The sequence below is a fragment of the Oncorhynchus masou genome, chromosome 25 (genome assembly GCF_036934945.1).
Source record: "Oncorhynchus masou masou isolate Uvic2021 chromosome 25, UVic_Omas_1.1, whole genome shotgun sequence".
NCBI classification, from domain to species: Eukaryota; Metazoa; Chordata; class Actinopteri; order Salmoniformes; family Salmonidae; genus Oncorhynchus; species Oncorhynchus masou.
The window spans coordinates 5557883-5583144 of NC_088236.1; the positions used below are offsets into that span (position 1 = coordinate 5557883).

The 25262-nt window shown below is 44.4% G+C and overlaps 1 protein-coding gene across 2 annotated transcripts in view; it reads left to right on the top strand.

Moving 5' to 3' along the window:
* Positions 1-13064: 13064 nt before the first annotated feature.
* LOC135513704 (sorting nexin-18-like) overlaps positions 13065-25262 on the top strand; it is a 28470-nt gene continuing 16272 nt past the window's right edge. For both annotated transcript variants that reach the window (XM_064936577.1, XM_064936578.1), the window contains exons 1-2: positions 13065-14420; positions 15378-15847. In XM_064936577.1, coding sequence (XP_064792649.1) covers positions 13381-14420; positions 15378-15847 — 1510 coding nt within the window. In that variant the 5' untranslated portion in view covers positions 13065-13380. The remainder of the gene's footprint in view (positions 14421-15377; positions 15848-25262) is intronic.

A 25262-nucleotide genomic window follows, 5' to 3' on the forward strand; every position in this document is an offset into this window, starting at 1 on the left:
AACAACATGGTAGCAACACATGACAACAACATGGTAGCAACACATGACAACAACATGGTAGCAACACATGACAACAACATGGTAGCAACACAACATGGTAGAAACACAACAACAACATGGTAGCAACACAACATGGTAGCAGCACAAAACAGGGTACAAACATTGTTGGGCCCAGACAACAGCACAACGGGCAAGAAGGTAGAGACAACAATACAATACAATACACTTTGAACGAAGAGATTGAGATAAAACTGTCCAGTTTGAGTGTTTGTTGCAGCTCGTTCCAGTCGCTAGCTGCAGCGAACTGAAAAGAGATAAGTGTGGGATGTCCGACCCAGGGATGAGTGTGCGTTGGGAACCTTTAACAGAATGTGACTGGCAAAACGGGTGTTGTATGTGGAGGATGAGGGCTGCAGTAGGTATCTCAGATAGGGGGGAGTGAGACCTAAGAGGGTTTTATAAATAAGCATCAACCAGTGGGTCTGCGACGGGTATACAGAGATGACCAGTTTACAGAGTATAGAGTGCAGTGATGTGTCCTATAAGGAGCATTGGAGGCAAATCTGATAGGTGAATGGTAAAGAACATCTAGCCACTCGAGAGCACCTTTACCTGCCGATCTATAAATGACGTCTCTGTAATCTAGCATGGGTAGGATGGTCATCTGAATCAGGGTTAGTTTGGCAGCTGGGGTGAAAGAGGAGCGATTACGATAGAGGAAACCCAGTCGAGATTTAACCTTAGCCTGCAGCTTGGATATGTGCTGAGAGGAGGACAGTGTACCATCTAGCCATACCTTCAAGTACTTGTATGAGGTGACAACCTCAAGCTCTAAACCCTCAGAGGTAAAAATAATTATTGTTATTTATTCTGTTGCCCAATCACTTTACCCCTACCTATATGTACATATCTACCTCAATTACCTCATACCCCTGCACATCAACTCAGTACTGGTACCCCGTGTATAGACTCAGTACTGGTACCCCGTGTATATTGCCATGTTATTGCCTCGTACCCCGTGTATATAGACTCAGTACTGGTACCCCGTGTATATAGACTCAGTACTGGTACCCCGTGTATATAGCCAAGTTATTACCTCGTACCCCTACACATTGACTCTGTACTGGTATATATAGCCAAGTTATCTTTACTCTGTGTATTTATCTTTCTGCTACTTCTCTATTTTCTTTCTCTCTGCATTGTTGGGAAGGGTCCGTAAAGTAAGCATTTCACTGTTAGTCTACACCTGTTGTTTAAGAAGCACGTGACAAATACATTATGATTTGACCTAAAGACGGTATTGGCATCATTTTGTTACCTGTGATAGAAGGATAAACAGCCGTGGAAGATGGCGAGAATTACGTTGTCATTGTTCATCCAAATGTAAGCAATACAATAAGAGAAAATACAAAAGTATGAAAATATATTACCAGATAGTCCATGAACTGTAATTTGAAATCAGTCTTCCGATGATTCGATCTACTCAATGCGGATGATTGCTGGACTGCACTTTGTTTTGTATTTCCTCGCCTTTCCATAGAAAACCTGACAAAATAACATCAAGCCGGTTGGGAATACCGTTGGAGTGTGTCTGCTTGTATAGTGTATGCACCCAACTGTGTATCTGAAATCAATGTATCCACGTTGAAATACATGAATGAATGGATCTAGGCTGCTACGACCACTTCTGTGTTTCACTCTGTGATAGAAACACTCCCACGACCACCACGCAACATCCACCGGCTCCGTTGCAAATATGTATCCCGTCAATATCAGTGTCGGTTTGGAGGAAACTACAGCGCTACGTTATTTGTCTCCTTTCACAACGTAGCATATGGCTGGTCAGCTGACCAAACCATCCCATTGGTTGAATCAACGTTATTTTCCACGTCATTTCAACATAAAAAAAAAATGTAATTTCTTGACGTTGAATCAACGTGGGAAACGAATTGGGTCCCCCCAACAAAGTTATCAGTGTAAGGTCATTTTTAATCACGTGTTTTACCTCAATCCAATGATATGGAGAAATGTTTTGTTCATTTCACGTTAGTTGATAACTCAAAAAAAATGTTCATCAAAACTAGAGGTCGAACTGACATCTATGCCCAGTGGGTACTTTCCAAGATGTAGACCGCTTGTGTTACTACATTACACAAGCTGACGTGTTGACAACATCTAGTGGTGAAGTGAAGGGTGATATATGTTTTAAATAAATCAATGTCTTGTCCACAGGGAGCAGCGACGTCATCATTTTCAACTTAAGTTTTAGGAATACAAATGGAACTTCCTACATTAACTTCCAATGATAAATACTACTGAATGAATCCAAAAACATGCTGTGATTGATTTATTTAATATTCCAGAAATCACCAAAACGGATTTGCCTCGTAGAAGGCTAGAAGGTGTAACAGTATAATTTTAAACCGTCCCCTCGCCCATACCCGAGCGCGAACCAGAGACCCTCTGCACACATCAACAACAGTCACCCTCAAAGCGTCGTTACCCATCGCTCCACAAAAGCCGCGGCCCCTTGCAGAGCAAGGAGAACCACTACTTCAAGGTCTCAGAGAAAGTGACGTCCCCGATTGAAACACTATTTAGCGCGCACCGCTAACTAAGCTATCCGTTTCACATCCGTTACAAACGCAATGGAGTGGAGGCAGCAGTATGGAGTCACTGTTTTGGATTCATTAAAACATATATGTGGAGTTCTGGGTACCGGTGGTCATTATTTACAGTAGGACAAACACAAGGCTTAAACTGGGTGTTTAGATTGTCCCGTTTGGCTTAGGCCCTTAAAAAGATCCTGGCTTCCACATCAAAGGTTTCCAATGGTCTGCCGTTTACCAAAGCACTCTACTCTAGACCGTACATACTGTACTTAGCTTGGCACCTACTGGATACAGAACAAACATAGTTAACCCATCAAACAACAAAATATTCAAAAAAATCACATTCTCCAAAATATAAGATACATGTAGTATAAATGGATAATGAAAATCAGACAAATTACTAACTTTTCATAAACAATTTGGAGTTGAACTTCTTATTTGTCGTGAGGCTACTTGGGTTGAACCCCTTAACATAATTGCACTTGAAATATCCCAACTCCCAACTTGTTATTGTAAATCCAGTGATTTACATATGAAGTTTATAAAAGTCACCTTGTCTGAGAGATATTTACATGGTTGTCAAAATGTCACGCCAGGGTAAGCCCTTATGTTAAGTGTTTCTAAAATCCCCTGTGGGAGAAAATTAATGGTCGAAAAACGATTGGAACCATTTCCTTGTTTGACTTCCAGGTTTTATTTTCAGCTATCCAGGAGGTGTCGCTGTTTTGCATGCTATACCGGTATAAATTGATTGGTTCTAGTAAAAATAAACTTTCTTCCTAAAAGCAATTTTGCTCCACTTCTGTGGTCTTCAGTAGAATATTTTTGGGTGTTCATAACTCTTCATAGATATGGCTGATGATGCATTATCACATTAGCCTGGTTAAACCAGACTGAAAACTGCTGTTGCAATGTTGTTTCGATGGTGAGTGGAGCATTCAGTCTGGTTTAACCAGGCTATTATCACCAGCATCAAAGAGAAGAAAAAAAAAAATCACATTTGATTTTATAATGTAACGCAGACTGTATGCCAGGCTGATCTCTCTCTCTCTCTCTCTCTCTCTCTCTCTCTCTCTCTCTCTCTCTCTCTCTCTCTCTCTCTCTCTCTCTCTCTCTCTCTCTCTCTCTCTCTCTCTCTCTCTCTCTCTCTCTCTCTCTCTCTCTCTCTCTCTCTCTCTCTCTCTCTCTCTCTCTCTCTCTCTCTCTCTCTCTCTCTCTCTCTCTCTCTCTCTCTCTCTCTCTCTCTCTCTCTCTCTCTCTCTCTCTCTCTCTCTCTCTCTCTCTCTCTCTCTCTCTCTCTCTCTCTCTCTCTCTCTCTCTCTCTCTCTCTCTCTCTCTCTCTCTCTCTCTCTCTCTCTCTCTCTCTCTCTCTCTCTCTCTCTCTCTCTCTCTCTCTCTCTCTCTCTCTCTCTCTCTCTCTCTCTCATGACTTTATTGACATGGGAAACATGTTTACATTGCCAAAGCAAGCGAAATAGATAATAAACAAAAGTAAAATCTCTCTATCTACAGTTCTGCTCTCGTCCTGTTCAATACTTAATGTCCTGCTGTAGCCTGCTGCTGTGCGATATGAGATCTCCCTGATCTGAGGAAGAAGAAGGTGGGTGGGTGAGAAGATTGTTGCATATGTTGGACTGTATAAATGTATTATATACCTTACTTGCTTTGGCAATGTTAACACATGTTTCCCATGCCAATAAAGCCCCTTGAATTGAATTGAAATTAAATGAATAATGCAGTAAAAAATGTATGGTAAATTCACACAGGCATTCTGGTCTACCATACACAGACCAGAATCAAATCAAATTTATATATAAAGCCTCTTCTTACATCAGCTGTACAAGTGCTGATGTAAGTGCTTACAAGTGCTGTACAGAAACCCAGCCTAAAACCCCCAAACAGCAAGCAATGCAGGTGTAGAAGCACAGTGGCTTGGAAAAACTCCCTAGAAAGGCCAGAACCTAGGAAGAAACCTAGAGAGGAACCAGGCTATGAGGGGTGGCCAGTCCTCTTCTGGCTGTGCCGGGTGGAGATTATAAACCTAGAGAGGAACCAGGCTATGTGGGGTGGCCAGTCCTCTTCTGGCTGTGCCGGATGGAGATTACAACAGAACATGGCCAAGATGTTCAAAATGTTCATAGATGACCAACAGGGTCAAATAATAATAGATAATAGATATTATTCACAATAAATTTAAAAAAATCACAATAAAAGAGCAAGTATTATTATTATACATTATATTTAACAAGGAGTCTGCATATCTCTATTTATGTCATTTATTGACGCTTCAAATGAGTGATATCCGCTTCAAACTGCAATCCCTCTTCCATAGTGACCAACCATGACCACTGGGAAGCAGTATTCACCAGAGTATGTTAATGTGTCTTATTCGCTGCAGTAACGTTGTTTCAAATCAAATTCATTTTACGCGTGGTTCGAAATACGGGGGAGATATAGGGGGTGCGGGGCTCAGCTCGACTGAATGAGACGTCATCTCTCCTAAATGCAACAAAAGTCAAACGTTACTACGTCTAAACGATGCTAATTAAAGCATGACCAATGTTTGTTTAAAACGCAGTGGTAAATATGTTTTACAGTGGCAAATATGACAATAAAAGCTTCAAAATGAAACGAACACCCCGACCTCTTGTCATTTCTAAATGACTGCACAACCCGTTTCCCTGTCCAATACTGAAGAGTGGACGTCGTCACTGGCTAGACAATGACGCTGCCCACTCAATAGTGCAACATTTCGGCCTCAGCTGAGCTCCTTTTAAACGCATAGCTTTTCCTTTGTACTTCCTCATTTTCGCAATTTGTTTGCCTTGCGTCCTTGATCAAAATAAAATAGCCTTAATTCCAATGCATTCGATTTATCAATTGATTTTATCGTTGTTTGTTTGGTTTTCAGGTCGGTATTCTCCGTGCCTTCCGTGGTCAGAAGAAGTAGACCATTTTATTTTCTATCAATATTTGTTTTCTTTTCCTGGATCAGCTGACGATGGTCAACAGTGTCGCTGGACAACTAGCCTACAGCGAGACACCAATGTGCATCCAAATCCATCCAACAAGTATAGCTAATGACAGTAGGCCTATAGTTAAGTGATTTGTTCGGTTAAAAAGTATTTGATTAGCAGATAACGTCGGTAGTCCAATGTGAAGGCCCGGTGGGGCTCCGCATCGGCAGTAAAACGGATCCGGATAGGTGATTGTAGCCCAGGAGTGACTGATGGAACTCTTCAGCTGGCTAGCTCCGGAATAATTGATGTTTGCTCCAGGATCGACGTAAGCCAATAGTCACACAGATAGCAGCTAGCTAGCTGCGAGATCCAGGTGTAAATGTCCAGAGCTTGCGGTTGAAATCCGGGGATATGGAGAGAAAAATAGGTCCGGTATTTTCTGGTCTGAGTTGCGTTGTACAAAACTGGCGATAGATTTTAGAGCTAAAGGATAGCTGATGACCACAAACCGTGGTTAGCTGAATACTAAGGTTAGCCAGTAAACGGGCTAGTTCTGGTTAGCTTCTGGTTAGCTTCAATTGTGGATTTCAGATTTGAGGTAAATAATACTTTTTTTTAAATTGGTGAGGCGTGTTGCAGGAGAGTGTTTTGAAATTGAGTTTTTCGAAAAGAAAGCGAAGAAAGGTGTAAATATATATATATATATATATACACACACGGGACACGACAAGACGAGGACAAAGGACGTCTGACTGCTATGCCATCTTGGGATAAAGATGGGATAAAGACATAACGATCAAGAATTTATACCCTTCTACCACACCTCCCCTCAGCTTTTGAACCTCTCCAGGGGGCTACCATCTTCTCCAAGCTGGACCTTCAGAATGCCTAACACCTGGTTCGAATATGCGAAGGTGATGAGTGGAAGACAGCCTTCAACACTGCCAGTGGATATTATGAGTACCAGGTCATGCCGTTTGGACTCACCAATGCTCCCGCGGTCTTCCAGGCCCTGGTAAACGATGTGCTCCGGGAGATGTTAAATCGTTTCTTGTTCGTCTACCTCGACGACATCCTGTTTTTTCCCGTTCTGCCCAAGAACACGTCCTCCATGTCCGACAAGTTCTTCAGCGCCTCCTGGAGAACCAGTTATATTGAAAGCTGAGAAATGCGAGTTCCACCGTTCTACCCTCTCCTTTCTGGGATATGTCATCGCTGAAGGAAATGTCCAGATGGACCCGTAAAAGGTGAAAGCAGTAGTGGATTGGTCCCAACCTATGTCCAGGGTACAGCTACAACGTTTCCTTGGGTTTGCCAATTTCTACTGGCTTTTCGTTCGAGGCAACAGTACTCTAGGGGCCCCCCCTTCTCGGCACTCACCTCCCCCAAGGTACCATTCACATGGCCCCCAGCGCTTGACAGAGCCTTTATGGACATGAAGCATCGGTTGGCCCCCATCCTCGTCCATCTGGACCCATCCCGTCCGTTTGTGGTTGAGGTCGATGCTTCTGACGTTGGAGTGGGGGGGTCCATCCTGTCCCAGCGATCTGCCCCGGACCAAAAGCTCCATCCCTGTGCCTTTCTGTCCCATCATCTCAACTACGGCGTGGGTAACTGTTACGAATCCCTTTTGGCCCGACAGTCTAGGGGAAGGGGATGGTAACGAGACCCGTAACATAACTCATGCAATTTATAGTGATGGGGCAAAATAGTGACAAAGTAAAAGTGAGAACGAAATAACCACAGACAACTAAATTACCGTCAAACACGGGGTTTATTAGAAAACACACGGTAATGGGGGGGGGAGCAGGAAAAGGGGCTGAGCTGGACCCAAGGAAATAAATAATAAGTATTCAAAAACACCCCTAAGCTAGACTAGCCTACTTCAATACCGCTAACTAACTAACCAAAAACACCCCTAAACTAGACGAGCCTACTTCAATACAGCTAACTAACCAAAAACACCCCTAAGCTAGACGAGACTACTTCAATACCGCTAACTAACTAACCAAAAACACCCCTAAGCTAGACGAGCCTACTTCAATACAGCTAACTAACCAAAAACACCCCTAAGCTAGACGAGCCTACTTCAATACAGCTAACTAACTAACCAAAAACACCCCTACGCTAGACGAGCCTACTTCAATACAGCTAACTAACTAACCAAAAACACCCCTACGCTAGACGAGCCTACTTCAATACAGCTAACTAACCAAAAACACCCCTAAGCTAGACTAGCCTACTTCAATACAGCTAACTAACTAACCAAAAACACCCCTACGCTAGACTAGCCTATTTCACCAACCGCTAACTAACTAACCAAAAACACCCCTAAGCTAGACGAGCCTACTTCACCAACCGCTAACTAACCAAAAACACCCCTAAGCAAGACTAGACTATTTCAACAACAGCTAACTAACTAACCAAAAATACAGTGGGTGGTCCGCCCAGTTCTAACTAGTGTATTTAACAAAGTCTACCTACGGGTAGTGTATGCCCATGGGCGACTTGTCTTGTTTCCCCCTTTTCCCACCAGCAATATAAAACAAACACCATAACCAAAAACAATACTCACAGGTGAGGACAAAGTGATATGGAGGTGCTCAAACAAAAGAGAGGTCAATACATAAAGCGAGCGTGAAACAGAGAGACCTACAGACATGGCATTTACAGAGAGATTGAGCTCTAGAGCAAACAACTGACAGGGTTTTTAAACCAAGGGAAAGGAACTGTGATTGGGTAGGAAACAGGAGGAGGTGTGTCTTCTGATTGATGATTGATTGGTGACTGATTGGGGAGTGATGATTTTCACCTGTGAGGGGAGAAGGGGAGAAAAGAACACAGGATACATACACCCACACAGGATACCTGTATCCGTAACAGTAACCAAGAACTCCTGGCGGTCAAGATTGCACTGGAGGAGTGGAGACACTGGCTGGAGGGAGCATAACATCCGTTTTTGGTTTGGACAGACCACAAGAATTTGGAATATCTCTGCACAGCCTAGTGCCTTAACTCCTGGCAGGACCGGTAGGCTCTATTATTCACCAGGTTCAACTTCACCATTTTCTATTACCCTGGGTCCAATAATGTTAAACCTGACGCCCTCTCACGCCTGTACAGTCCCGTTGCCACATCCTCTGACTACGAGACCATCCTCCCTACCTCATGCCTTGCAGCTGCTGTGGTCTGGCGTATTGAGACCCTGGTCCGCAAGGCACAATGTTCCCAGCCTGTCCCTGGAGGGGGCCCAGCTAACCGGTTGTTCGTCCCTAATTCAGTCTGGTCCCGGGTCCTGGAATGGGCTCATTCCTCCAGGTTTACCTGTCATCCGGGTTCCCGTCGAACCCTGGCCTTCCTCCGACAATGTTTATGGTGGCCCACAATGGTTCCTGACGCCTCTGCCTTCGTGCTCAGAATAAGACTCCGCGGCAAGCCCTTTCCGGCTTCCTTCAGCCACTGCCTGTCCCTCATCATCCCTGGTCCCATATCTCCCTGGACTTTGTCACTGGGCTCCCTCTGTCTGATGGCAACACCGTAATACTGACGGTAGTGGATCGGTTTTCCAAGGCCGCTTTCCCAGGTAAGGGGGCAGTAGATCTTCGGCTGCATCAGATTCACAACTGTCAGTGTCCATGCTAGCTGGGCTAACAACTGTAGAATGACTGACGCTAGGCCTCCCGGGTGGCGCAGTGGTCTATAGGGCACTGCATCACAGTGTTAGATGTGCCACCAGAAACTCTGGGTTTGCGCCCAGGCTCTGTCGCAGCCGGCTACGACCAGGATGTCCGTGGGGCGACGCACAATTGGCCTAGCATGGTCCGGGTTAGGAAGGGTATGGCCGGTAGGGATGCGTCCTCCGAAGCACCTGGCGACCTTGGTTAGCATGCACTGCGCCCGGCCCGCCACAGGAGTCACTGGTGCACCAGCGACACATTGGTGCAGCTGTCTTCCGGGTTGGATGCGCGCTGTGTTAAGAAGCAGTGCGACTTGGTTGGGTTGTGTATTGGAGGACGCATGACCTTGGTCTCTCCCGAGCCGTACGGGAGTTGTAGCGATGAGACAAGATAGTAATTACTAACAATTGGATACCACGAATTTGGGGAGAAAAGGGGGTAAAATTTAAATAAAATGTAAAAAAGAATGTGCTCGTGGAAGCAGACCAACTCATCGTTGACAGGTGCAGGTGTAGTACTGCTGGAAGTAGCAGTACTACCAGTAGAGCTAGTATGTGTCTCTATGGATGCAGGCCTTTGTCACGTTCGTTGTTCGGAGGAGACCAAGGCGCAGCGTAAGATGAATACATACTTTAATGAAGACAAAGAACACTTAACAAACTATACAAAACAACAAACCGAACGTGCCGCTATAATAATACTAGTACAGACAACTAGACATAGACAATAACCCACAAAATACCCAAAGAAGATGGCTGCCTAAATATGGTTCCCAATTAGAGACAACGATAAACAGCTGCCTCTAATTGAGAACCAATCTAGGCAACCATAGACATACATAAACACCTAGATAGTAAACGACCCCATAAACCTACAAAACCCCTAGACAGTACTAAACCAGACATCACCCATGTCACACCCTGACCTAACCAAAACAATACAGAAAACAAAGAATACACAGGTCAGGGCGTGACAGCCTTTTCTTTTTTTTAATCATTTATCAATTTTCGAACGGATGTTAATTATTTGCTACCTGTATTTGACATTGTGTTGTTATTTCACTGAACACTAGATGGTTTAATTTTATTTTTGGCAGTGAAACGAGGCTACTCAGGCGAGGAAAGAAAACTCACCCAAATGTATAGCCCCTGTTGGAAAATATAAATGGACTGTTTGAAAATGTGAAGAAAAAAAAAATATATACTTTTTAAAATGTATTTTAAAAAATCTTTAATTTGGCATACCCCCCGACGGCATTGTACATACCCCCAGTTTGGGAATACCTGCTCTATGGGATCAGTGTGCCACCCCCCCACAGGATGGTTGAGCTAACGTAGGCTAATGTGATTGGCATGAGGTTGTAAGTAACAACAACAACAAAAATCCCAGGACATAGACATATCTGAAATGGGCAGAAAGATTAACAAGAATTTAAGCTAACTGCGCTGTCCAATTTACAGTAACTATTGCAGTGAAGTAATACCATGCTTTTGTTTGAGGAGAGTGCACAATTATGAATTTGAAAATGTATTAATAAACCAATTAGGCACATTTGGGCAGTCTTGCTACAACATTTTGAACAGAAATACAATTGTTCATTGGATCAGTCTAAAACTTTGCACGTACACTGCTATCATCTAGTGGCCAAAATCTAAATTACGCCTGGGCTGGAATAATACATTATGGCCTTTCTCTTGCATTTCAAAGATGATAGAACAAACTTTTTATGTTTTTTTTAAACGCATGTTTTTTTTTCTTTGTATTATCTTTTACCAGAGCTAATGTGTTATATTCTCCTACATCAATTTCACATTTACACAAAAATGATATCAAGAATATGCATATCCTTGCTTCAGGTGCTGAGCTACAGGCAGTTCGATTTGGGTATGTCATTTTTAGACTAACATTTTTTTTTTAAGAATTAGATCCTTTCAATGGTTGCTATTGTTGTAATAACCTAATGCTATTTTTCCCCCAGAGAAACACATTTGCTGAGCTCAAAAACATTTAAAAATAGTTATATTACATTTTGTCTGGCCTTTTATTCATGAATTTAGTTTGTTTGTTAGAATATATTACATTTAGTGTGTAAAGAAACATATGACTCATATGAGTTATTAACTGTGTTGACAGTTTACATTAGTAGTGAACTCAAATGACACGTCAACACGACAAATGATCAATTCACATGACATCACCCAAAACAAACAAGATCCACGACTCTCTGATCATGACAAGCTATTACAAGAACCACGGGTGGATATATCTCCAGGGGGACTCTCTGGCCCGGTGTCCATATGTAATCTGATCTCCTGCTGCATATCTGCCAACTCTGAAAACAGCCCTCTTATAGCCCCACCAGGTCCAGACCTGGGTTCAAATACTATTTGAAATCATTGCAAATACTTGCCTGGCCAATGGTAGCAAAAGAAAATAGTTGCAAAAGGGGTGAACCCCATCCATCTGGTACTCCAGGCAGGCTAAAGCAAATACTAAAAGCATTGGAAAGATTTTAAATAACAATTTGAATGCAGGTCTGATCCCCTCCCACTATTAGGACTTGAGACCAACCTCCAGCCCCCACCCTCAGGTCTCCAGGCCCCCACCCCCAGAACCCCACCCCATGCCCCCAGGCCTCCAGGCCCCCACCTCCAGGCCCCCACCTACAGCCCCCCATCCCCAGGCCCCCACTTCCAGGCCTCCAGGCCCCCACCTCCAGCCGCCCACCCCAGGCCCCCACCTCCAGGCCTCCAGGCCCCCACCTCCAGCCCCCCACCCCCAGGCCCCCACCCCAGGCCCCCCACCCTCAGAACCCCACCCCAGGCCTCCAGGCCCCCACCTCCAGCCCCCCACCCCCAGGCCCCCACCATCAGGCCTCCAGGGCCCCACCTCCAGGCCGCCACCCCCTGGCCCTCACCTCCGGTATGATGGGATACTGGTGGTGGAGTCTAAACAGCTGTGTTATGCTGGGATACTGGTGGTGGAGTCTAAACAGAGGACACCTGTTAGGATACAAAGTGAGGAGAAGGACTCTTAATGATTGACTATTGATTATTACTCTATTGATTAGGTAAGGATGTGAGTTAAAGTACACACGGTGACCTGATCAGATAATACAGTACCACTAACAATAGTGATTGATTGCGTTATGTTTTTTGATATGAATTATATAATTATAAATATTTCTCTAACAATACCATTTCTATCTGGCATTGCTTTGCTATATAAACCTATTGGTAGTAATGTTATTGAATTACTTAACAGTATAAATGCTTTATTTTAAAAAAAAAATCTTAAAAATATCTTTTTGTTTAAGTGTTCAATTTGCTTTAAATTGTAAATAGACACATGAGGTGTGTCAGTCATTGAGAACTTGATAGTTGTTATGATATCTGACATGTATGAATAGATGTTCTGTACATTGAGGGCTGACTGAGACTATAAATATAGACTTGAAAGAAGATACAAATGTGATTAAAAAGTGATACATTGTCACATTATAATCACCAATGTTACTACATTGATAAATTGCTATTCAAATATTTTACATATTTTTTTTTACTATTTTTTTTACATTCATGCTACATTCTGATAATGAAAATAAATACATGTAAATGTAGTAGGATTCTGGTAACATCTATGAATTGATACGTTAAAGAAAATAAAGAAAAATATTATTATATTAAAGAAAATCACATCACATAACCCACACCCGCCCATCAACTAAAGCATAGGCGTTTGATTAATGTCGCCTGTTATCTGATCGTCCTCCTAGCTCCACCCTCCATTATTCGGACTGATTATGTGTGGTTGTTGCGCGGAGAAGGGAGTCTGCGAGGAGAGAGAGAGACACACACAATAACGAGGCTACACATCTAACGGGGGTAAACCTGGACGAAATAATTTTATTGCACATTTTAACGGTAATAAAATAAAATTGGATTGTAATACGTAAGTCGCTTGAAGAAGGGACATTTCGGTGGGAGTTTTTCCCCAAAGCAGTGCGCCTTCTCAACCTTCATACACAGACTTCTAGTAGTTTGGATAGGCTTGTCCGCCGGGGGAGAGTTTGTTGTGTAGCTCTCGCTGGTTATTTTGTTGCGCGTTAGGCGCTCCAGTTGTTGTTGAACTATGGCGCTCAAGGCGAGGGCTTTATACGACTTTAATTCCGAAAACCCCGGGGAGATATCAGTGAAAGAAAATGAAATAGTGACTCTGTACAGCGAACAGGATATTGAAGGCTGGCTAGAAGGATCCAACAGCAAAGGCGAGAGAGGTCTCTTCCCGGCGTCCTACGTTGAGATCCTGAAGAACGACACCGCGTCCACGTTTAACAACAACAGCACATCTGGATCCCGATACGCCAATATTCCAACCGGAGGTTTCGGGGATGCCTCCACTTATAACATCCAGAATCATACTGACAACTTGTCCAAAACATCAGTAACATCTCCCGGGCTTACAGCGTTGTCACCGCCTGCTCCAGCACAGCAGCAACCCATTAATCAAGCCAGCCAGGGCAGCGACGAAGACTGGGATGATGACTGGGATGACAGCTCGACAGTGGCGGACGAACCCGGGGTTGTTGGGGTTAATTACCAAAGGGACTTTGATGGCAACGGACCGTCTACATACAGAATGTCAACATCGATGTCTAAAGGTAGCAACGTTCAACAAGCCAAGAGCTCTGCTACGGTCAGTAGAAACCTCAATAGGTTTTCAACATTTGTGAAATCAGGAGGGGAAGCGTTCGTGTTAGGTGAGGCAGCTGGGTTTGTGAAAGATGGGGATAAGATCTGTGTTGTAACGGGACAATACGGTCCAGAATGGCAGGAAAACCCATACCCCTTCGCCTGTACCATAGACGACCCCACCAAGCAGACCAAGTTCAAAGGGATGAAGAGTTACATTGCCTACAAGCTGACGCCCACCCACACACAGACCCAGGTAAACAGGAGGTATAAACACTTTGACTGGCTTTACGGCCGGCTGGTGGAGAAGTTCCCTGTCATCTCGGTGCCCCACATCCCAGAGAAACAGGCCACGGGGCGGTTTGAGGAGGACTTTATCTCTAAAAGGAGGAAAGGGTTGATATGGTGGATGAGTCACATGACCAGCCACCCGGTCCTGTCCAAGTGTGATGTCTTTCAGCACTTCCTCACCTGCAACAGGTAGGCTTCTCCTCTCCCCATCTCTCTCTCTCCTCTCCTCTCCCCATCTCTCTCTCTCTCCTTCGCTCTCCTCTCCCCATCTCTCCTCTCCCCATCTCTCTCTCTCCTCTCCCCATCTCTCCTCTCCCCATCTCTCCTCTCCCCACCCCCCTCTCCTCTCCCCATCTCTATCTCCTCTCCCCACCCCCCTCTCCTCTCCCCATCTCTCTCTCCTCCCCTCTCTCCTCTCCCCACCCCCTTCTCCTCTCCCCATCTCTCTCCCCCTCTCCTCTCCCCATCTCTCCCCCCTCTCTCCTCTCCACACCCCCCTCTCCTCTCCCCATCTCTCTCTCCTCCCCTCTCTCCTCTCCCCATCTCTCTCTCCTCTCTCCTCTCCCCACCCCCACTCTCCCCATCTCTCTCTCTCCCCCCCTCTCTCCTCTCCCCATCTCTCTCTCTCCCCCTCTCTCCTCTCCCCATCTCTCTCTCTCCCCCCCCCTCTCCTCTCCCCACCCCCCCCTCCTCTCCCCACCCCCTCTCCTCTCCCCACCCCCCTCTCCTCTCCCCATCTCTCTCTCTCCTCCCCTCTCCCCTCTCCCCACCCCCCTCTCCTCTCCGTGTTCCTTTGCTCTGTAAAGCTAGCCTGAGTGCCAGTCTGTTTTTTTTTGCTCTCTTGCCAACTCCTCATAGAATTGGTGTGTTTGGCGTGATGATGACAGCAATGGAGTTGTCATAATAGCACAAACAGACTGGCACTCAGGCTAGCGTAAAGCGTATTTTGGGTCATTAAAAAGCTCCAGCCAGTAGTGGCCTAGGGATGGTCTGGTGGTAACTGCTTGCCATTCAGATCACACATGTAGACGAGGCCTGTGTTGGTATGGGTATGAATCTGGCCCACGCCAAACGTGTTTTTCACTGGCTCTGTAAAACAAAATTAAAATGCTTTGTGAAAATCCAAGGTTTAATTATTTTCCACAGCACAGACGAGAAGTCATGGAAGCAGGGGAAGAGGAAGGCGGAGAAGGACGAGATGGTGGGGGCTAACTTCTTCCTCACTATCTCCACGCCCTCCGGACCCCCCCTGGACCTGGTCGAGGTCGAGTCCAAGATCGACGGCTTCAAAGCTTTCACTAAGAAAATGGACGACAGCGTGGTCCAAGTCAACGCCACCACCAACGAGTTTGCCCGGAAACAGATCACGGGGTTTAAGAAGGAGTACCAGAAAGTGGGCCAGGCGTTTAAAGTCCTGGGGCAGGCGTTTGAGCTGGACCAGCAGGCGTATTCAGTAGGGTTGAACCAGGCCATAGCGTATACAGGAGAGGCATACGATGCTATCGGAGACTACTTTGCAGAGCAGCCAAGACAAGATGTGGATCCGTTAATGGATTTGTTACAGCTGTACCAGGGACATCTGGCCAACTACCCTGACATCATCCACGTACAGAAAGGTAATGTCCTCATACTACCCTGACATCATCCACGTACAGAAAGGTAATGTCCTCATACTACCCTGACATCATCCACTGTACAGAAAGGTAATGTCCTCATACTACCCTGACATCATCCACGTACAGAAAGGTAATGTCCTCATACTACCCTGACATCATCCACGTACAGAATAGGGAATGTCCTCATACTACCCTGACATCATCCACGTACAGAAACCATACTACCCTGACATCATCCACGTACAGAAACCATACTACCCTGACATCATCCACGTACAGAAACCATACTACCCTGACATCATCCACGTACAGAAACCATACTACCCTGACATCATCCACGTACAGAAACCATACTACCCTGACATCATCCACGTACAGAAACCATACTACCCTGACATCATCCACGTACAGAAAGGTAATGTCCTCATACTACCCTGACATCATCCACTGTACAGAATAGGTAATGTCCTCATACTACCCTGACATCATCCACTGTACAGAAAGGTAATGTCCTCATACTACCCTGACATCATCCACGTACAGGAACCATACTACCCTGACATCATCCACATACAGAAACCATACTACCCTGACATCATCCACATACAGAATAGGTAATGTCCTCATACTACCCTGACATCATCCACATACAGAAACCATACTACCCTGACATCATCCACATACAGAAACCATACTACCCTGACATCATCCACGTACAGAAAGGTAATGTCCTCATACTACCCTGACATCATCCACGTACATAAACCATACTACCCTGACATCATCCACGTACATAAACCATACTACCCTGACATCATCCACATACAGAAACCATACTACCCTGACATCATCCACGTACAGAAAGGTAATGTCCTCATACTACCCTGACATCATCCACGTACAGAAAGGTAATGTCCTCATACTACCCTGACATCATCCATGTACAGAAAGGTAATGTCCTCATACTACCCTGACATCATCCATGTACAGAAAGGTAATGTCCTCATACTACCCTGACATCATCCACGTACAGAAACCATACTACCCTGACATCATCCACGTACAGAAACCATACTACCCTGACATCGTCCACGTACAGAAAGGTAATGTCCTCATACTACCCTGACATCATCCACGTACATAAACCATACTACCCTGACATCGTCCACGTACAGAAAGGTAATGTCCTCATACTACCCTGACATCATCCACGTACATAAACCATACTACCCTGACATCATCCACATACAGAAACCATACTACCCTGACATCATCCACGTACAGAAAGGTAATGTCCTCATACTACCCTGACATCATCCATGTACAGAAAGGTAATGTCCTCATACTACCCTGACATCATCCACGTACAGAAACCATACTACCCTGACATCATCCACGTACAGAAACCATACTACCCTGACATCGTCCACGTACAGAAAGGCAATGTCCTCATACTACCCTGACATCATCCACTGTACAGAAAGGTAATGTCCTCATACTACCCTGACATCATCCATGTACAGAAAGGTAATGTCCTCATACTACCCTGACATCATCCACATACAGAAACCATACTACCCTGACATCATCCACGTACAGAAAGGTAATGTCCTCATACTACCCTGACATCATCCACGTACATAAACCATACTACCCTGACATCATCCACGTACATAAACCATACTACCCTGACATCATCCACATACAGAAACCATACTACCCTGACATCATCCACGTACAGAAAGGGAATGTCCTCATACTACCCTGACATCATCCACGTACAGAAAGGTAATGTCCTCATACTACCCTGACATCATCCATGTACAGAAAGGTAATGTCCTCATACTACCCTGACATCATCCATGTACAGAAAGGTAATGTCCTCATACTACCCTGACATCATCCATGTACAGAAAGGTAATGTCCTCATACTACCCTGACATCATCCACGTACAGAAACCATACTACCCTGACATCATCCACGTACAGAAACCATACTACCCTGACATCGTCCACGTACAGAAAGGTAATGTCCTCATACTACCCTGACATCATCCACGTACATAAACCATACTACCCTGACATCGTCCACGTACAGAAAGGTAATGTCCTCATACTACCCTGACATCATCCACGTACATAAACCATACTACCCTGACATCATCCACATACAGAAACCATACTACCCTGACATCATCCACGTACAGAAAGGTAATGTCCTCATACTACCCTGACATCATCCATGTACAGAAAGGTAATGTCCTCATACTACCCTGACATCATCCACGTACAGAAACCATACTACCCTGACATCATCCACGTACAGAAACCATACTACCCTGACATCGTCCACGTACAGAAAGGTAATGTCCTCATACTACCCTGACATCATCCACTGTACAGAAAGGTAATGTCCTCATACTACCCTGACATCATCCATGTACAGAAAGGTAATGTCCTCATACTACCCTGACATCATCCATGTACAGAAAGGTAATGTCCTCATACTACCCTGACATCATCCACGTACAGAAACCATACTACCCTGACATCATCCACATACAGAAAGGTAATGTCATCATTCTACTAGACTCGGGCCTAGTAACTCCACTAATCAGCTGATTGTAAATCTGTGTGCGATTTAACATTTGAATGGGTGTAGCTAAGTGTAAACATTGGTTCATCATGGATTGGTTCATCAGGGATCAAATGACTTTGTTGCAACCTCGTGGGCTGTCAGACAGCAACAACAACATGCATCGGCTCAATCAGAGCCTTCATATTTTGTTTCTGATAAGGAACCTCCCTCCCTAAGCCTTTCCTTTTTCTCCACCTGTCATGGTGGCTGTAGTCTCCGTATCGTCGTCACCACTATCACTGAGAGGAGGGGACTTCAGCTTTTCATGAGTGATGGGGAAAATGTTTATGTTGAGGGTATTGACTCACACCACACGTCCTGCCTTACACACATACAGAGGTTTCATTTGACTGCTGAGTCATATGGGAGGCAGCCTGTGGTTTAGCTGATGCGTTGTGTTTTCACGTCTGGTTGTGTGTGTGTGTGTGTGTGTGCAGTCATTGTGGTGCATGACCCATGTATAAAGCCTGGAAACAACAGAAATTGCCACAGGGGTTTTGCCAGGAAAGCCAGTCAGTCTATCACCCGTGACCTACAGTAGTATCTAGGGCTGTGATGGTCATGGAACTTTGGATGAAAGGTTGATTGGCCAGCCAAATTACCACGGTCACCGTGGTAACTATTTGAATAGCAAAAAATATATATATATTTTTTTTATAAAAAATCTTTTAAGACCCATTTTCTCCTTTGCTCAGCCTGCATTTGCTGCAGTAGAAATAGAAGGAAGATAATGGGTGTCCCCATTCAAGTCAATGATGATACTGTACTCTATATCATCTACTGCATCTTTGTGTGATACAGGTATCACTAGCCACTTTAAACTATGCCACTTTGTTTACATACCCTACATTACTCATCTCATATGTGTATATACTGTACTCGATACCATCTACTGTATCTTGCCTATGCCGCTCTGTACCATCACTCATTCATATATCTTTATGTACTTATTCTTTATCCCTTTACACTTGTGTGTATAAGACAGTAGTTTTGGAATTTTTGCTTATTACTGCGTTGTCGGAACAAGAAGCAACAAGCATTTCGCTACACTCGCATTAGCATCTGCTAACCATGTGTACGTCACCATTAACATCTGCTGACCATGTGTACGTGACCATTAACATCTGCTAACCATGTGTACGTCACCATTAACATCTGCTAACCATGTGTACGTGACCATTAACATCTGCTGACCGTGTGTACATCACCATTAACATCTGCTGACCGTGTGTACGTGACCATTAACATCTGATTTGATTTGACATAATGGGTGGAATGGTGGCCATTGCGAGGAGCAAAGCAGGGAGTATAAATGCAGGGAGTATAAATGCAGGGAGTATAAATGCAGGGAGTATAAATGCAGGGAGTATAAATGCAGGGAGTATAAATGCAGGGAGTATAAATGCAGGGAGTATAAATGCAGGGAGTATAAATGCAGGAAGTATAAAAGCCCATCGATTATGTACCCATCTATGTGCTGTGGTTTTTGTTTTTGATTCAAAAAATACATTCCATAGATCTCGCCAGCTTGTAGTCCTACGTCCAGGACAATGTGTTGCCTCTGGTTCGTTCAGCCATTCCTGCGGTGAAAGAATAGGGGTTTGGGATCAACGTGGAAAACAAAGTCTGAGGTTAACACAGGCTCAGGTAATCACAGCAGTCCATTTTACATAACTTTTTTTTTAAATTAATTATGAAGCTTTTAATGTGCTTTATCAAATCAAATCAAATGTACGAAGGGCTATATAAATACATCAGCTGATATCTCAAAGTGCTGTACAGAAACCCAGCCTAAAACCCCAAACAGCAAGCAATGCAGGTGTAGAAGCACGGTGGCTAGGAAAAACTCCCTAGAAAGGCCAGAACCTAGGAAGAAACCTAGAGAGGAACCAGGCTTTCGAATTCCATAAATGCTTCATCATTTCACAAAAAGTGACGTTAGCTGATGATTATTACATAGAACTAAACGTATTAGATCTGTGTTCACCTCTGACCTTATTTCAGGAATTTATTCCCCCACCCTCTCCCAAAAAAAAACTACAAAAAAAACAGCATTCATTTCCACATGGCTTTGTCCAACAAACCATGGCGGTGTTGAGCCCTTCTCCCATTGGCAGTTTGAAGTCCGCCTCGGTTGGGCTGGCCTTGTGGGCTGGGTCAAATTGTGTTGCCTCCACTGCCTCCAGAAATGAGAAACGATGTCATGTTGCCAGGTAGCCAATATGTGTCTACAGCTGACTGAGGAGCGAGCTCGCCTTTTACTGAGGAGCAGTTGTCAAGGCAAAGGGTGGCTATTTTGAAGAATGATACATCTATTATAATAATACATCTATTTTGATTTTGTTTAACACTTTGTTTTTGGTTACTCCATTGATTCCATCTGTGTCACTTCATAGTTTTGATGTCTTTACTATTATTCTACAATGTAGAAAATAGTAAAAAAAATATATATTTTATCTAAAACATATTTTTGTGTGTGTATGTGTATACACACACACACACACACACACACACACACACACACACACACACACACACACACACACACACACACACACACACATATGTATATATATAATTTATACATACATATTATATGTACATACATACATACATACATACATACATACATACATACATACATATGTATGTATGTACAGTTGAAGTTGGAAGTTTACATACACCTTTGCCAAATACATTTAAACTCAGTTTTTCACAATTCCTGACATTTAATCCTAGTAAATTCCCTGTCTTAGGTCAGTCAGGATCACCACTTTATTTTAAGAATGTGAAATGTCAGAATAATAGTAGAGAATTATTTATTTCAGCTTTTATTTATTTTATCACAAATAGTATTTGGTAGCATTGCCTTTGCATTGTTCAACTTGGGTGTCACACCCTGACCATAGTTTAATTTGTATGTTTCTATGTTTTGGTTGGTCAGGGTGTGATCTGAGTGGGCATTCTATGTTGGATGTCTAGTTAGTCTGTTTCTATGTGTTTTGGACTGATATGGTTCTCAATCAGTAGCAGGTGTTTGTCGTTGTCTCTGATTGGGAACCATATTTCGGTAGCCTGTTTTGTATTGTGGTTGGTGGGTTATTGTCTATGTTATATGTTTGCACAGAGTTTCGATAGAGGTCGTCTTGTTAGTTTGTTCGTCAATCATTAAAGTATGCATTCACACCACGCTGCGCTTTGGCCTACTCTATACGACGATCGTTACAGGGTCAAATGTTTCGGGGAGCCTTCCACAAGCTTCCCACAATAAGTTGGGTAAATTTTGGCCCATTTCTCCTGACAGAGCTGGTGTAACTGAGTCAGGATTCTTGGCCTCCTTGCTCGCAAACCATTTTTCAGTTCTGCCCACAAATGTTCTATGGGATTGAGGTCAGGTGATGGCCACTCCAATACCTTGACTTTGTTGTCCTGAAGCCACAACTTTGGAGTATGCTTGGGGTCATTGTCCATTTGGAAGACCCATTTGCAACCAAGGTGTAACTTCCTGACTGATGTCTTGAGATGTTGCTTTAATATATCCACATTATTTTCCTGCTTCATGTAGCCATCTATTTTGTGAAGTGCACCAGTCCCTCCTGCAGCAAAGCACCCCCACAACATGATGCTGCCACCCCTGTGCTTCACGGTTGGGATGGTGTTCTTTGGCTAGCAAGCCTCCCCCTTTTTCCTCCAAACAAAACGATGGTCATTATGGCCAAACAGTTCTATTTTTGTTTCATAAGACCAGAGGACATTTCTCAAAGTATGATCTTTGTCACCATGTGCAATTGCAAACCGTAGTCTGGCTTTTTTATGCTGGTTTTGGAGCAGTGGCTTCTTCCTTGCTGAGTGGCCTTTCAGGTTATGTCGATATAGGACTCGTTTTACTGTGGATATAGATACTTTTGTACCTGTTTCCTCCAGCATCTTCACAAGGTCCTTTGCTGTTGTTCTGGGATTGAGTTTCACTTTTCTCATCAGAGTACGTTCATCTCTAGGAGACAGAACGAATCTCCTTCCTGAGTGGTATGACTGCTGCATGGTCCCATGGTTTTTATACTTGCATACTATTGTTTGAACAGATGACCGTGGTACCTTCAGGCATTTGGAAATTGCTTCCAAGGATGAACCGGACTTGTGGAGGTCTAGAAAAAAAAATATTGGTTGATTTCTTTGGTTTTCCCGTGATGTCAAGCAAAGAGGCACTGAGCTTGAAGGTAGGGCTTGAAATACATCCACAGGTACACCTCCAATTGACTCAAATGATATCAATTAGCCTATCAGAAGCTTCTAAAGCCATGACATAATTTTCTGGAATTTTCCAAGCTGTTTAAAAGGCACAGTCAACTTAGTGTATGTAAACTTCCGACTTCAACTGATGTATGTAGTGTGTGTGTGTGTGTGTGTGTGTGTGTGTGTGTGTGTGTGTGTGTATAGATAGATAGATAGATGCAAAGTTTGGTAACAGAATGACAGTAAATTTGACCATTTATGTGACCACGTTTAAAAAAAACTCACATTTCGTCCATTTTTAAGATTCAAAGATGTCTGCAATAAGAATGGGGTGTCAGCTATGACATGACACCGTGACTCTCTTTTGGGTTATTTTACTACAGTAAGTGAAGTGGTTTAACACCCGGTAACAGAAGGACAGTAACATTGACATCATGGGTCCTTGATCATAGCAACGGAATATATAGCATGGCAACGGAACATATAGCATGGCAACGGAATATATAGCATGGCAACGGAACATATAGTGTGGCAACGGAACATATAGTGTGGCAACGGAACATATAGTGTGGCAACGGAATATATCTCATGGCAACGGAACATACAGAATGAACAAGTGGGTTGCGTTCATAAATATAGAACTAACTAGCGTCCAAAAGAGAAGGCATGAATTTGCTTATAGAAATGAACATATAAAAAAATATACATATATATTTCTACCGTTGAATGTGTTCTTTTATATTGTTTTCTCAGCAACTGTGGCATAAACAGGTTAAACACCTCCGTTCTGTACATTACCTTGGAAAAATGAACTCCTCAAAGGGACTCGAATCCGCCTTGTCCCGCTGCATTGTCCATTACTTCCAAGGTAATGTACAGAACATCAGCATTGATACTGTAGAGGAATGCATCATTCTGAACGTTGTTCTGTTCATGGTCGTCTAACTAGGTAGGAACATTTTAATGTTCTCCAAAAGCAAGTTTTATGTTCTACACATGGGTTATTATTCTAATGCCCCAAACACAAGACCACATGTGGTTGATCCAGACCAAATCTGTACCAATCATCATGTCTATATTTTACACGTAAGGACATCACAGTTCGGCAGAGCAGGGTTCGGTCCCGGCAGAGCAGAGCAGGGTTCGGTCCCGGCAGAGCAGAGCAGGGTTCGGTCCCGGCAGAGCAGAGCAGGGTTCGGTCCCGGCAGAGCAGAGCAGGGTTCGGTCCCGGCAGAGCAGAGCAGGGTTCGGTCCCGGCAGAGCAGAGCAGGGTTCGGTCCCGGCAGAGCAGAGCAGGGTTCGGTCCCGGCAGAGCAGAGCAGGGTTCGGTCCCGGCAGAGCAGAGCAGGGTTCGGTCCCGGCAGAGCAGAGCAGGGTTCGGTCCCGGCAGAGCAGAGCAGGGTTCGGTCCCGGCAGAGCAGAGCAGGGTTCGGTCCCGGCAGAGCAGAGCAGGGTTCGGTGCCGGCAGAGCAGAGCAGGGTTCGGTCCCGGCAGGGCAGAGCAGGGTTCGGTCCCGGCATGGCAGAGTAGGGTTCGGTCCCGGCAGAGCAGAGCAGGGTTCGGTGCCGGCAGAGCAGAGCAGGGTTCGGTCCCGGCAGAGCAGAGCAGGGTTCGGTGCCGGCAGAGCAGAGCAGGGTTCGGTCCCGGCAGAGCAGAGCAGGGTTCGGTGCCGGCAGAGCAGAGCAGGGTTCGGTCCCGGCAGAGCAGAGCAGGGTTCGGTCCCGGCATGGCAGAGCAGGGTTCGGTCCCGGCATGGCAGAGCAGGGTTCGGTCCCGGCAGAGCAGGGTCCCGGCAGAGCAGGGTTCGGTCCAGGTAGAGCAGGGTCCCGGCAGAGCAGATCAGGGTTTGGTCCCGGCAGAGCAAGGTTTTTTATTGTTTATTTTATTTAACCTTTTATTTAACAAGGCAAGTCAGCAGATTAGAGTTCAGCACAGGAAAAATAATATTATAATATTATAGTAATAATAGTCATTGAGTAGTAACAATTTACAGGACACTACAGTAAGAAATGTAATAGTGACAAAGACACAGGAAGCAATGATAATGCTGTGGTTGGTCATTCCACTGGCTGGCCCTACTTTGTGGCAGGTGCTATATATTCTGCAACTAATATGGCATAAAGATACTGGATTTTCTGGTTTTGTTTTCAAAATGTTTTTGTTTTCAATTTTGTAAAATAAATTGCTGATAAGTCTGTATCGTTCTCTCAGTGTAGGAGAAAATACAACCTCTCTCTTCCTGTCTCTCTCGCTCTCCCTCTTCTCCTGCTCTCTCTCACTTCTCTCTCTCTCACTCCCTGTTCTCCTGCTCTCTCTCACTTCTCTCTCTCTCACTCTCCCTGTTCTCTCACTTCTCTCTCCCTCTTTCTCTCTGTTCTCTCCTTGTCTCGCTCTCCCTGTTCCCTCACTCTCTCTCTCTCTCACTTCTCTCTCCCTCAATCTCTCTGTTCTCTCCTCTCTCTCTCTCTCTCTCTCCCCGTCTCTCTGTTTTCTACTTCTCTCTCTCTCGTTTGTCTGTGTATCTGTATTAATCTGTTCTGCATT